General features: G+C 42.2%; 3 protein-coding genes across 6 annotated transcripts in view; 1 reads left to right on the forward strand and 2 right to left on the reverse strand.

Annotated features, from left to right (window-relative positions):
* Hs3st-a (Heparan sulfate 3-O sulfotransferase-A) overlaps positions 1-2,714 on the reverse strand; it is a 42,808-nt gene extending 40,094 nt beyond the window's left edge. Inside the window, exon 1 of one of the 2 annotated variants that reach the window (XM_071787295.1) lies at positions 2,047-2,714. The gene's annotated coding sequence lies outside the window, so the exon portion shown is untranslated. The remainder of the gene's footprint in view (positions 1-2,046) is intronic. The other variant, XM_071787294.1, reaches the window with a different exon arrangement.
* A 1,386-nt stretch (positions 2,715-4,100) lies between these two features.
* On the forward strand, positions 4,101-10,433 carry LOC139819444 (probable protein phosphatase CG10417). Of its 3 annotated transcripts, XR_011733731.1 has the most exons (7): positions 4,102-4,365; positions 5,128-5,407; positions 5,570-6,380; positions 6,459-6,585; positions 6,762-7,217; positions 7,345-7,639; positions 9,585-10,433. XR_011733731.1 is itself a non-coding variant. In XM_071788788.1 (6 exons), exons 1-6 carry the CDS (start codon positions 4,255-4,257, stop codon positions 7,585-7,587), a joined length of 2,019 nt encoding a protein of 672 aa, XP_071644889.1. In that variant the 5' UTR covers positions 4,101-4,254; the 3' UTR covers positions 7,588-10,433. The 3 variants fall into 3 exon arrangements, 2 of the variants coding, with proteins under 2 accessions (XP_071644889.1, XP_071644887.1); XM_071788788.1 differs by having other exon boundaries at positions 4,101-4,365; positions 6,459-6,576; positions 7,345-10,433; XM_071788786.1 differs by having other exon boundaries at positions 7,345-10,433.
* A 422-nt stretch (positions 10,434-10,855) lies between these two features.
* On the reverse strand, positions 10,856-14,254 carry LOC139819445 (BTB/POZ domain-containing adapter for CUL3-mediated RhoA degradation protein 3). The gene is made up of 4 exons (XM_071788789.1): positions 13,952-14,254; positions 13,389-13,701; positions 12,858-13,056; positions 10,856-12,790 (listed from the first exon to the last, which is right to left on the reverse strand). The coding sequence occupies exons 1-4, from the start codon at positions 14,112-14,114 to the stop codon at positions 12,599-12,601; spliced, it is 867 nt and encodes a 288-aa protein (XP_071644890.1). The 5' UTR covers positions 14,115-14,254; the 3' UTR covers positions 10,856-12,598.
* Between the last annotated feature and the right edge of the window lie 208 nt (positions 14,255-14,462).

Here is a 14,462-nt window from a genome sequence, read left to right on the forward strand (position 1 = left end):
GCTTGCATTCATTGTCCCAGAAATATCAAGAACGGCTATTCGCGACGTAAAAATATCTTATGAAACCAACAACTGCAATTTTTATGTAGAATACGTAAATAACGGATCGTATTTGCCGTCCCCTTTCAAATATCAGAAATGCGTTCAAAATCGGACAGGTGACAATTGCAATTCCTAAAATTATCATAAAGAATAAAGGGCCTATCTCAAATCACTACGAAAAGAAACGCCTTCTTCACCTTGCACATCTTTATTTTAACCCTAGGTTACTACCCTCAGGTCTGGAAGACCCAAGCAGAAACGTGATTTTTCCGGCTATATAAAAATTCTCTTTCAAAAATTCTCTTTTACTTTAAGCTTCATTTATGATTCCAAAATGAAATTTATGTAGTTTGCTTAACCAAACTTTGGCGTTTTAATTAATTAAGAGAGAGAGAGAGAGAGGTAAAAAATACTAATGTTAAGCACGAGAACGAGAAAGAGCCTTGAAAGAGTCGCTTCTAATAATACATTTCTAAAATCGCAGTAAAAGCATCTTTTTCTCCGTTTAAAAGCATCCTTTTAGAGCTTCGCGTAGCTCAATTGGAAGCGAATTCGTCGAATGTGCAACAGTTTGCATGGAGCAAATAATGACTTCTAGATGGGCGGATCAAACGGGATAATTAAAATCAACGTTGTAAGATTACGTGCGCTTATTCTGCCTCGCATTTGGATACTTGCCATTCCCGGGCCTCCTACAACGGGCACTTCGCAACTTGTCGCAAAATAGAAACGCCCGCGAGCAAATTGAATAAATCCTGTCGGCGCACACGCGATGCATTCCTACATAATTTCTCTCTCTCTCTCTCTCTCTCTCTGTATCATTTAATTTGTTCCAATTTGATTAATTCCCGAGTGCGAACGCGTCTTAAAATCCTACCCCGCGGATCTCCGCGCGGGGTACATCGCCCTGCACATCAATTAAATAGCAAAAATTAGAAGAGAATTCGTAATAGCAACGTGGGAAACGGTACATCCTATTTTCGAGCTGGTGTATGTAATTGCAATGTCACGACACGTGTGAAATATTCTTCCTCGCTTTTCTCTCAGTTTTCCAGAGTAAAAAGGAACGAACGTTCGTTCGGCTCTCACGGCGAGATGCTTTACGCAGCGAGAGAGATTAATGATCGTCAGTGGTAAGGACAGTCACTTGCAACGACGGTGCAAGTAGATGACGGCGTGTCGGGCCAGACGTCGCGGTACCATGGCACGCTCGGCGGAGCGATACCTCGCCAGTTTAGATAGCCTGCTTCGCGGCTTCGCGTGATAACGGATAAATGCTCTCGGGAAGAGTTTAATTGCAGATACATATACGTGGTTAAGAACACTCGTTTTGCCCGTGAGGAAATTTCCCCGCATTTCGCTTTAGCGCGCCTTCATACGCGAACCGCAGCGGGACCGTCGCGCGCGAAACGAGCAAAAAAAAAAAAAAAAAGGCAAGAGGTGAAATTTCCCGCCGCTAAAAGTTTCTCTCGGATCGATAAGTAAATTTTCCCCCAAGGTGATTTCGATTAAAAAAGAAATCAGCCAGCGGTCGCGCCACCCGTGCAGCCGTCTCGTTTCGAAAACTGCACGGGAATCCGCGGTACGGGAAACGTTTTTAAGATCGATATATTTTACAACGGTTCATTTGTCGAGTGAAGCGGGTGTCGCTGTATCGGTGGGAAACCGCGAAGAGTGAAGACACGCGTATAGATATCCGAGAGCGGACTTAAGCCTATCACTAGCGCGAGCGGCAAATCCTCTTATCCGCAACACGTATACGCGCGTTAAGCACCCCGGAATTAGCGGAGATGCGTGCCGCTGCCATACTACCGTACAACCAATCTCAAAAGCCCTCCTCCCCCGCGCATCCGCACCCCCGCCATAATCGAATATATGTACATATACATGTTATATATATCTCCCGGGAGAGAGACGCTCTCGGAGCCGGAGGAAAACGTCGGCGCGCGCGGGCCACGGAATAAGCGTGGCGCGAGTGAGTAAGTAAGCGGTGACAGACGTTACCTGGTCGGACCGATCCAAGGTCAGGTCACTAGGCCGGGGAACACACGGTGCTGGCTTGCCGTCCTCGCTCCCTTTGCTGTTACGGTATCGACAGGTGCGGCGAGCACGATGCACGGACGGCCGACGACGGGGAGAGACGACGGCGACGATGCGACGGTACGGCCGGCCGCGCGTCCGTCTGGCAACGACGACGACGAGGAGGACGACGAGGACGAGGACGAGGACGACGACGACGGCGGCGGCGGCGGGACGTCGATGGGATGAGAGTCGACGAGCTGGGATGTGCGGGCGTAGCGAGGCTCGCCCCCGTTACCGGGGCGAGGGCGAGATCGACTCGACGGGGCGACGACGACGATCGACGCTCGCCAGCGAGCGCGCGAGAAAGGACGCGAGTCCGGGGCACGGCGGCACTGACGTAGTCGCGCGACTCCGCGCCGCGTATCCGCTGCCGTCTGTCGACCGTCGCGGTGTGCCGTACCACCGAGCATTCGCATCCGGGGGGAGGGGTGCGCGAACCCGATCTAACCTCCCCGAGCTCCGCCGAACGACTGGCGGCCACTGGCGGGTCGGGACTGGCGGGCTCGAGCGGAGTCGAGCGAGCGCCCGGCGCACTACTCCGTACGCACTCCCTCCCCCCCTCTGCCCCTCTTGCTCCGTTTAATCCCTCCCGCCCTCCCGTGCCGCGCCGCGACGAGCGCGACACCAATCTGTTCCTCCCCCCCACACTTTGAACGAAGCGCGGAACGTTCAAACTTCAAAGGTGATTCGATGTTCCTCGCGGTTCCGACGTTAGATTCACTCCACGGTAATCGAGATATTTCTCTCGAAGAATTATGTTAGACACTGACTTGTTCGATTTTTTTAAAATAAATTTTAGAAAACACTTGGAACATTATTTACTTTCGTATTTTGTTAATATACCCTCCAGAGTGTTTCGGAAAGTGACCATTAAGCGGCGCTGTCCGAGCTACTTTTGCTTCGTTACTGCAATAGGTTTTCAATATTCATGTACTAAATATTAATGCGGTCAATTATATATTGCTCTGAATTTGATAAAGACGCGCTAATACTGGAACGACCGACTTTCCACATGTCCTGTTATACTTGTCGCGTTTGATTATTGAAGGTTAATTCTAAAATATATAGATTTGCACGAAAATAGTATTAAGCTCGATTGTTTAAGGATAAATATATAAAATTTGTACAAAAATAATATTAAACTGCGAAGATCCAGCGAATTCGATCTCGACCGAAAATGGCTATATCTATGACTTATTTGTGAGATTCACTTATCGGTCAAGTTTCACTTGTTATTTATTAATGTTCTCTTAGTATTAAATTTAAACTATTCTGTTCTATATATATGTATGTATATATATAATACTAAGAAAAAATCCTCAAAAATATTTATTAGGTGGCTCCTAACCCTCCTAACAACTTATTTACTTACTATTTACACACATTTACTTAAAATTCGATATTTTTATTTAAATTAAATAAAAATAGATTTAGTAAATAAGCTGTTAAAAAGCCACGTAATAAATATTTCTTTGAAATAAAAATTTTTTTTCTCTCAGTGTATATTTATATATAAATTCTGTAAAAGTTACTCGAGTATTTATATAAAATCAATTTCTATAAATTCTCTAGATTTGAATCGATACTTAAATCGAATATGATTTAATTGCTTCGAACGACAACAACTCGCAAAGTGATAGCTCACTGGTCCGAGGATCATCTAGTTATCTAACCCATTCGGGAAATCGGTTCAAAATCGATCATCGTCACAAGCGCAAACGGCAACGAAACAACGCGCGTCTTTCTTTCGAAAACAAAACGGCCAAACCAATCCCCGCCGCGGCTCCGACCTCCGACTCCGACGCACAAATGCAGTGACTACCGAACTTGAAAATAGAACGGAGTGCATATCCGGTCGTACGGATGACTCTCTTCCGACTCCTACATGCGCACGTTGCTTTAAGTTTGGCGCGAAAGAGGCGCGGGCGCGCGCGCGCGCGGCGAAAAGTCTGCGCCCAGCTGGCGCCAGCAGCGCGGCTGGAAAACAGAAAGCCAAACCGGTCATGGGAGGCTAGTCAACGACTTGTGCAGCAGCCACGCTTGTGAGTTCTGTTTTCTGGCGGAAACGTTAGCGATACATTAACGCGGACGCCGCGGGAGTAGCACGACGGCCAGCCGGTATTTTAAAAGATGGGAGCGTACTTGTCGGAGCCGATCACGAAGAAGGAATCGAGCGACGAAGTGGGAAAGAATGTCGCGTACGGCGCGAGCTCGATGCAGGGCTGGCGGATCAGTCAGGAGGTAAGCGGGAACGTCGCGGTATGCCGTTCGCCACGGCCGCCGCGCCGACGGCGGCAACGTACGCGACGTACGCGCGCGCGCGCGCGCCCTCGCTCGCTCGCTCACTCGCTCGTTCGTTCGTTCGTTCGTTTTCTTGCTCGTTTATCGCCCCGTTACCCAGTTTCGGGGCACCCGCGTGTTTCCGCCGGTCACCCGGCCACCGGATTGACCGGCCGCCCCGCGCGCTCGCCGACGCGTCCCGCGCGCCGAACCCTCGTGCCGGGGGGACGAGCGTGACCGACGAGCGGGACGAGGCTCCGGGCGCATTCGACGCTCGTCGACGACTCTTTCGCGACTCACGCGTTTATTTATCAACAGACGAGAGATATCCCGATAAGGGATCCTTGCGACATGTCGATCAATATTATCACGGCGTTGTTTCGTCGCAAAAATATCTCGTTGGCGATATGTAACTTTCTCTGATACCCGCAATAATATCGGTTGTCAGTTTCCTTCGAACGACAAAGTTGTTACGCAATAATCGTTGTTTTATCTTGTCCGTTGACGCTTTTGGAATGTATTATCAAATGGAAGTTAATCGACTGTCTATTGAAATATGTTGTATCTCGTTCTGATAAATTTATACATTTCTAGAAGAATGTTATTTCTTGGCACTCGATTCCCTGATCCAGACAATACCCAAGACAATTGATTGCTACCTTTCTAGAACAAGAAAGAAATCTTGTCGAAGATGGATTACTAACGGCGACTCTTTCTTTGCAGGATGCTCACAATTGTTGCATAGAATTTGACGAGAATGTCTCGCTGTTTGCTGTATACGACGGTCATGGAGGACACGAGGTTGCGACGTATTGCGCGCGCAACCTCCCCGATTTTATCAAACAGACAGAAGCTTATAAGAAAGGCGACATTAGGCAAGCTTTAATAGACGCTTTCCTCGGTTTCGATGATACCCTTACGAAGCCGGAGGTAGTCAATGTTCTCAAAGAGCTCGCGGGAACGTCCACGTCGGAGAAAAAGGAGGGTGACCTGACCGAATCTGGTGCGTTATTTTTCATATTAAGGATATGCATTATTACGGGGTTTACCTTTATACAGACACTCTTGCTAATTGTCCGTTTCGCAAGCTCTAATTTATTTTTTTCCCTTACCTACACGAGTAAGCTTTTAATAAGATTATCTTCGTACGTTACATTGCGTATAGATGAAGAAGAAAATGTTAGTAATCTGTGTATGGAAGCGACGATGCCGTTGGAGCAAGTAATGGCAAAGTATCAGTCAGAGGTGGCGAATCCTCATCTAAAAAATCTGAAAGGCGAGAAGTGTGGTAAGCGCGCATTCGCGAGTCCTTACTTGCGGGGTCGAAGAGGACGTGAGAAAGCGAGCGGTTCGTCCTCTGGCGCGGGATGCTCATCGTCGCCGTCACCGCCAGCGACGTCATCCTCGTCGTCCGCGTCCACGCCCGACTGGAATACGAACGAAACGGACGTGAGTAGTTCCAGTCAGCCGTGCGGGTCGACTCTGTCCAGCACAGTGGAGCGAAAAGATTCCGATTGCCCGGGTAGCAACGAAGCTGAGCAAGTGCTGGATTCGACGACGAGCAATGGCAGCGCTCACGCGTCTCCACCGGTGGTGTCTACTGCGGATGTAGAACCTGCTAAGTCTATGGACATGCCCGATAGTTCCGAAGATGTAAAAGAGAAAGTCTCGAGTCCCGGCAAGGCGCCACCGTGCGCGGAGTCTAATGCGAACGAGGTGGAAGTTAATGGCGCGGAGTCGAAGAGGATCGGAGATGCGGACAGCAGTAAGGGTGGAGGCGACAACGTGTCGAGCAGTTCTTGCACCCCTGTGGAAAACGGAGATGCGGGTCAGCAAGAACGGATAACTAGCAGTGGTCGAAGAAGAACTCAGCCTGTGGATCTTTACCAAAGTCTACTGAAAAAGGACAACGACGACTCTGAAGAAGACGACGACGATGACGAAAATGATGAGACCTTCGATGGTGTTCCTGAAAGGTATAGAGACATGTGTTACTTGATGTAAAAACATTTAATTTCTAAGCATTGTTTTTAAATCGAGATTTCCTCTTGCAGTGACGGAGACGATACAGAAGATATTGATGAGGATGAAAGCGATGAAGATGACGAAGTCGAGGAGGAGGAGGAGGAGGATCTAGAAGACGATTCAGACGATGACGCGGATGATCTAATGGTAGAAAAGGTACAATATCGATTGTCTCAGAGAATTCATCGAAACTCACCGCGAGCCATGAATATCTAGAGTAAAATTAACAAAAGGGACAATCGTTAAATGAAATATGTTAAATGAAAACTTGTTTAAAAATTTTCACTTATTGTTAGTGAATTCGTTGTATAATGAGTTTTATTTTTGTGCAGCCTGGTTCGGACAGTGGATGCACGGCGGTTGTAGCGATACTCAAGAACAATGAACTGTATGTGGCCAATGCTGGAGACTCTCGGTGTGTCCTATGCAGGGATGGTCAGGCGATCGAACTTAGCTTGGACCATAAGCCCGAAGACGCACCGGAAATGGAACGTATAGTAAAAGCAGGCGGAGAGGTGACGAGCGACGGCAGAGTGAACGGCGGCCTCAATCTTTCCAGAGCACTTGGCGATCATGCGTATAAGCGAAACATGGTATTACCACCCCAAGAACAGATGATCTCCGCTCTACCGGACGTAAGGCATATTACGATCGATCCGGAGAAAGACGAATTTATGGTGCTCGCTTGTGATGGCATATGGAATTTCATGACCAGTCAAAACGTCGTTCAGTTCGTGCGCAACCGTTTGTCACAAAATTACGAGAACATTTCGAAAATCTGCGAAGAGGTATGGTATCACGTTATAAGCCTAAAAGAGTAAAAATGATTTTTAAACATTACTCGCATGCGCATCTTGTTTTCAGAAAATTTCAAGTATTCCTTCTGGATAAAAAACGATCTAATGTGTGTTACAGCTATTTGATCATTGCCTTGCACCGGATACTCTCGGCGACGGAACGGGCTGCGACAACATGACTGCCGTAATAGTTAAGTTTAAATCGCCGGCAACCGAAACTGTTAAAAATAACACCGTTGCCGAGGTATGCGTTACGAAGAAGCGATCGGTCTCGCCAGCCGCTGAGGAAAATAACGACTGTATCCCGGGAGAAAACACGGTAAACCCCTGCAAACGCGCCAAGACCGAGGCAGCTATGTGAATTAGGAGTCACCATGCGTCATGAACTGATCTCCGGGAGCGGACGAGTGAATGTGAGTTTATGTAAAATTATGTAACAACTTTATATTACTGTGTAGAGAGCTGGAACCAATTGGTTATGCAGTAACAGGCACATGAAATAGCGCGTAAGGTGTGTTATTGGTCGCTGCTAACAGACTGCTAGATTGGAGCACGTGGGAATGATATAATGTAGTTTTCTTAATAATACATCAATCATTTCTCAATTATAATAAAATGAATTTTACATATGAAAGGAAATTTCTCTTCTACGTTCATATCTTGTGCATATATTTATTTAATGTCACATAATGCCGTTAAATATAATCTGTTTCACACTAAACTTTATTTTATTACTAAGAAACAATTCAATATACGAGCTTTTTCTTTTATATATAATTCGAAATTGTAATCTTCTTCAGAATTGAGGAATACAACAGAAATAGGAAGAGATTGTGTAAAATGATAATATGTAAAACAGTTTTAAAATTGAACTCACAAATAAAAAAGATCATTCATTTCACAAGCATTTATTGACATAAAAGTACGATGAATAATACGTACTCTTAATATAAATGTACAATCTTTTTTTTTTTAATTTTATAGAACTTGATATCTATTATTTAATAAGTTCTAATATAATTCTAATATAGCTCTAACAATTTCTAATACATAAATACACAAATTTATTAATTGAAACTAATTTTATATAAATGATGCAGTGATACTAACGAAAGCATATGTACGCAATAATATCAATTAAGTTTTATTCACCTCTTCTTTTTTCTTAATTTTATTTTTGTTATTCTATATAATCCATATTTTTTCTTCTTTTCTTGATCAATAGATATTTGATTGTAACATATATTATATTGTCGAATTATAGGAATATGAGTATGAAATCAGAATCACTATATATTTTATTTAGATAAAGAAAACTCATATTAAATAAGAGAGATATTGCCAATTCAGTTTATATATTTATACGTGTTTGTATCACAGTATCATTTGTTTCAAACTACAATGATTTTCTCTAATTATTATAATATTCCATGTCTTAATATATTTAAGTTAAATAATTAGATACTTAGATTTCTCCACATATCATCCCATTTGCTCCAGCTGCACTTACAAAGTATATTCCTTGAGTTTTTAGATTACATAGTACATAAATGTATATATTTATAAACGTAGCTTATAGGATTTATATTTGTGTAAGTCAATACATTTATCTCTTATTTTTACGGAATAGAATTTATTTTTGAATCCCTGGGTATAGTGGTTGAATGGATGGGTGTGCGAAATAGATTAAGATGTTTAAACTGTATTATGTAATTAAGGCAATTGCGTATAACGCGTTACCAATTTGTGATCTTGTCTTAATGATAACGTTAAAGAAATACAAAAAAAAAAAAGGATATGTACTCATGTTAAGCTACGTCAAGTGCTGTAGTAGTTTGAAACGATCTGAATTTGGAAATTTGCATATGTCAAAAGTATGTTTTTTGTAAATTTATACAGAGAATCATATATAGAGATACATCGTAGCTTTGGCGGAACGGTAAAGGCGTTCGTTTTGCAGAAAGAGGGATTACAATTGTAGGATTGAAAGTGGCGCGATGTGGCAAACGCATGACGGTTACGGTATTTTGGTAAATTCAGAATACTAATCCTATTGTATCGCGATGCTGGTAGTACACTTTGATAAACGCGGAGTATACTCGTGGCATCATGATGGTTGCAAAATTCCTTTTGGAGAAACGCGAAAATTATTTGTGGTATAATATAATAATAAGTGCAAGATACTTGTAGTATTCCGACAAACGCAAAATAGAGGATAGGACGTATTATATCTGGGAGCAAATCTCTCCGTTTTCTCGTGTAGCTAATGAAAGCAATGGCGTTCGAATGATTTTATCGAAATTCAGTTTTCTGCACTAATTAGATAAAAGTATATCTCTCGTATATTTTTGCTCTTAGATATCTACTCGTGCCTACGTGTACATCAAGCTCCTCCATCCGATATCTACCCAACATGAACACGAACTAAGAGAGCGCGTGTTAAGCACGGAGACTGTCTCTGTAGAACTTTGGTCTAAGAACATAATGCGATTGGATTTATAAATTAATATTATTAATCTGATGTGGCGCTAACCGCCAACACTCGTCGTCGTGTACATCTACAACTTTCGAAGTTCACGTTACGGTTAACGTACATAAATCGTAAATAGGCAATACTTGAACAAATAAAGACCTACTGTCATATTTTTTACAGTTAAGACTCTTTCACGTTGCATGAAGATTCCTGTTTCGATCGTAATAGCAGAATCTTTGTGTTTTTATCGTAGAGATTCGTACGAAACTGCATTAAAATTCTGTGAGGCAAACATTGTAGATGATAGAAATGTGAATCGACCCAGTGACACCTTCGCGACAATTGTGACATTTTCCACTAATATATATATTCTTCTGTCGACACTCATGTGTAATCGCAGTCGTTAGTAGACAGTAATTTTCATCGAAGAAATTGTTTGTAGTTAAATGCAAAAGCAATCACAATACTCTTATGTAAACACCGTTTGCAAGATGATCAGTAGTGTATAGATACTAGATACTAGATAAGCGTATCTAGTATCATTCAGAAAGAACTGACGTGCCTTTCCAATTCAGGGGTTGACAACCTCCTCAACATGTGTATTGTACATTCGATTCCGTCTCAAGAAGAAAGGTTTGCGCCCCATGTACTGTCTTTAGCTGCAAACTCCGTCATACACTTATGTATAATAATATCTTGTTTCATAATACATGTGTCGCTCGAATCAATCTTAATGCTTGTTTCCATTTTCTCTTTTTTTTCCTGCTTTGCATTTTTCCCTCTTGCCACAAAAAAGAACACGTCAAATATTTTGAGAGTAGTAAATGCTCTATTTTTAGAATCTCAAACACTTTTTTGTCGCTAAGATTTGAATAATGCATATTTCGCACAAATAACAGAATAAATCTGGTTTTGCCAGATTTTTGTTACTTGTTTAAAACTTGTTTATAATTGACTTGAATTATCACGTTCCGTAATTACTTGTACCATAATTTCTTTTTCAAGCTTGTAATTATAAATAATATGTATTTTTTCTTGCAAAAAATATCTTCAAGGTACAAATTTAAGATATATAAATTTTGACATCTATTCTATTATCATTTTTCCGTGTTCAATCCCTTACAATTGTTCATGTAATTGCATAGAGAGACAGGGAAATCTACAAATCAATTTTATTCAACATAGATATATTCGATTTAATATATAACATACGTATTACAGATATGAATGAAAAGGTATCCTACGACGTAGGTATACCAACACGATACATATGGTCCCTTTATTAACTATGGGGGAACTCTCTCATCTTTACTCAACACTAAAATACACAATAATATTTACACACTAATATACTGTGCCAGTGTAATCACAGTCCGTAGTTGTTTACACTCCACTTTCACTTATCTAACACCTTCGAAAATTGAGCAAATTTACCCTCTATTATTCTATTATAAAATGAAAAACTGTTGTTTCTCCTAATCATCGTACTTACGATCAATAGATATCGGATCATTATCATTCATATCATTCGCATCGACTTCCGAAAACACTTCGGTTCCGATTATCGCTTCGATTCTGTCATATAAGTGAAAGTGTAAATCAATAAAGAAAATTAATACGCGGTGAAAGAATATATTTGGAATGACGTGTTAGTAGAAAATTCAAAATAAGCTCGTTTATTCAAAATCAGATATATTGCACTATGTATTGCACATCCGTTCAATCCGAAAATTCTGAAAAATACGTTTAATATTTAATACGTTTAACACTTACAATTCAAGTGAAGTAACAAAATTGCGCGTTTAAAACGCGCGCGTACCTCTTGTACACCGAAAATTATATATATATATATATATATATATATATATGACTGATATTAAACTTCAATTTTATTTTACTGGCAGTGTTGTACTCCACATCATCCTTTAAGCAGTTTAAGAATTCCGGACTTGCTGAGAAACGCACATTCAAATAACACAATATATATGTTTCAAATATATAATATATATGATTTATTGAGATATTAAATTACGCAAGTTTGTAAGAAAGAGTAACATAAACACGATGAAAAAATTTATCATAATGATACAGATAATGACAAAAATAATAAGCAATAATAATAATAATTGACAAATTAATATATTATAATTAATAATAATGACGATGACAATGACAGTGATGATGACAATGATAATAAAATAATAATACTTATAACAGGTAACAGTGCAGTCCTAGTTTTGCACAAAGAGAAACAAATTGTTATGAAAAAGATTATTTCATAACAATTTGTTTAATCTAAATGACTGCTTAAAAGTTGTCATAGAGTATAAGTTTATAAATAATTTTATCAGTCACAGAATGGCAACTTGGACTTATTCCTGTTGCAGATTTAATTACAATTTGGCACATAATCAGTAAGCGCGTAGCATTTACATTCTTTTAGTCATTTTCAAGAGGAAATCAATAAAGTGCCATTCTTAGTCGCACATTTATGTACATTTATAAACACGCTTGTATAGCAAGAATGGCGAAGAGAACTCAAAAAGACACAAATTTGTCATTCTGTTTGATGTTAATTAGGACGACGCATTTTTCTTAGAAATCTATTCAACAATTAAAGCACGCGATTATGTTCGAAAATAGAGTGTTGTGATGTGAGAAAATGTAGCGAGACAGATCGTCGTCTAGCCAAAGTTAAGTTTTCCTCGCATTCCAAAATGTATTCCAAAAACGAAAAAGGAAAAGAGATTCGACTGGCAGGCGACAACCCAGTATTACGTAGCGTTCACGTTTAGTATACATCGGTGTTTCGTCTTCATTTTATATTGATTCGGGTCTTGAATGAGCGAACGACGCTGAGGATCGCGGTATGCGGTGGATTGAGGAGAACAAGACTGGGTCAGTTGGTGTTCTGTTTGTTGGAGCGAAGGCGCGCCAAGCCTGAACGCTCGCCCTCCTCTTCGTCGGACGTACAAGGTACCACGCCGCGCGACGATGTAGCCTGCATTAACTCTTGATCCGGGCCATTCCGATGCTCGTACAACAGAATGTTTAACGTTTCCTCATATATCCGAGCCTCAGGGAATTCAACCTGAAAAAAAAGGTAAGCATTTTTCGTTACATAGTTTTAAAATATCGCTGTCATATTATTTCATTACCTTTGTATGCTTCTTGTCAGTTGTGTAGACGATGGAGTGGCAACAGACCTCCGCCACCTTACGACCATGTCCGTAAAACGTCCAACAGCAGATCTCGCTCGAGCCGATAACATCTTTGATAAATAATACTCTGCCACTGAATCTGAGCGACATTTTGTCGAATAATTCTATGTTTTTTAATAGATTGTCATCTGATGTACTGCAAAAATTAAATTTATTCAATTCACTTATGCATTAATGAGCTTGACTGTGATAATAATACAGCTACAATTAGCTATATTGTGACATTTCGTTCACCAATTTTTTTTCACAAATTTAGAATGAGTTTGCGATTATGTAAATTATGTAAGAAACCACATACGTAATACGAGTTTCTTATCGTTACACTCGTTACTCTTGTTACACTTTGAATTGCTCAGATTGGCGCCTATTCGGAACGTTCAGATCGCAATTTGCAAAAGATAAAAAATGGTATCACGTATCACGAAATGTCACGATATTCATGACTGTCAAAGCAGCGTTTAATATCACCTTGTGTAGGAATATTTGTTATTATGCCTATTAATGAGCAGCTTGACCACAGGCTTCGTAGTATTGCTTATGAGTAACTGTTCCTCCTTCTGGGAGGTTATGAGAGGTACTCTGCAAATCGGCTCCGCCTCGCGCTCTTTTCGAAGAAGCGCCTGCTCGCAGGACTCGGCCAGCTCGCTGATACAGTAGTATTTCGCTTCGGCGAGCAGCTCCGCCATCTCCTTCGTGTTTTCCGGCAGCGGGACCGAGCCGTCTCGCAAGAAGTTCAAGATCGTCCCGAAATGTTTGCCGCACCGATCGATCAGTATCCAACCTGCGGACAGAGACCGCCAGTCAGAGTCGAGGATACAAATGGGAGATATCGACGAGATTGAATGTTGAAAATTCTCGGGAAATAACGCACAAAGAGGTCAAGCGCGATTCCTTTCTTTTCCTTTTTTCAAATTAATCGGACAAATCCGTGCGCCTCAGATTCGGACGTCAAGACTGATCGATATTCAAGGTTGATCGATCTCGACGAAATGTCAAAATGTGTGCGTCACGACTCGCGAGAGAAGCCTCACCTTCGGAGTCGGTGAGCACTTCCATGCGACCGCTGAACATCGCGCGCAGCATGGTGTCGTGTTTCTGCAGGGTGCCTATGGTGGTGTAGTGGAGCGAGCCGCCGATGTTCAGTTTGACATACTCCGACGGGTATTTAATTACGGTCTTGTGCTCGCCCGACATAACGAGAGTCGTGACGACCGGGGTCCGAGCAGAGAGGCGAGTGCTGAGTACTGACGCGCGAGACGAGGACGAGACGCCGCGGGATGGGGCGCGGACGGGGGGGGGAGCGTATCGATCCCCTTCGACGTCAGATTGGAACGTGCGAATCGCCGACGGATGACGGATTCGCGTTTGCGTCGGAGCGACGTGACAGCGCGCGCGGGCGGTCGTTTAGCGCATCGTCGCGGCGACGAGGGGCCGGAGGGGTCCCCGCGCGCTCACTCCCGCGGGTATTGGGAGGGCGGGAGAGCCGCGCGAGATATCAACATATCCCCATTTCGCTCCGTTTCCCGCAGGTTCGTCATCGAG

Source organism: Temnothorax longispinosus, chromosome 9 (assembly GCF_030848805.1).
Source record: "Temnothorax longispinosus isolate EJ_2023e chromosome 9, Tlon_JGU_v1, whole genome shotgun sequence".
Taxonomy (NCBI): domain Eukaryota; kingdom Metazoa; phylum Arthropoda; class Insecta; order Hymenoptera; family Formicidae; genus Temnothorax; species Temnothorax longispinosus.

Excerpts from the sequence above, each read along its gene's own strand:
- LOC139819445 (XM_071788789.1), bottom strand. The coding sequence starts at position 14,114 with ATGTCGGGCGAGCACAAGACCGTAATTAAATACCCGTCGGAGTATGTC. Across the intron at positions 13,702-13,951 it reads AGTGCTCACCGACTCCGAAG|GTTGGATACTGATCGATCGG; the intron begins GTGAGGCTTCTC and ends CTCTGTCCGCAG. Across the intron at positions 12,791-12,857 it reads CTGACAAGAAGCATACAAAG|GTTGAATTCCCTGAGGCTCG; the intron begins GTAATGAAATAA and ends CTTTTTTTTCAG.
- LOC139819444 (XM_071788786.1), top strand. The coding sequence starts at position 4,255 with ATGGGAGCGTACTTGTCGGAGCCGATCACGAAGAAGGAATCGAGCGAC. Across the intron at positions 6,381-6,458 it reads TTCGATGGTGTTCCTGAAAG|TGACGGAGACGATACAGAAG; the intron begins GTATAGAGACAT and ends TTCCTCTTGCAG. Across the intron at positions 6,586-6,761 it reads ATGATCTAATGGTAGAAAAG|CCTGGTTCGGACAGTGGATG; the intron begins GTACAATATCGA and ends ATTTTTGTGCAG.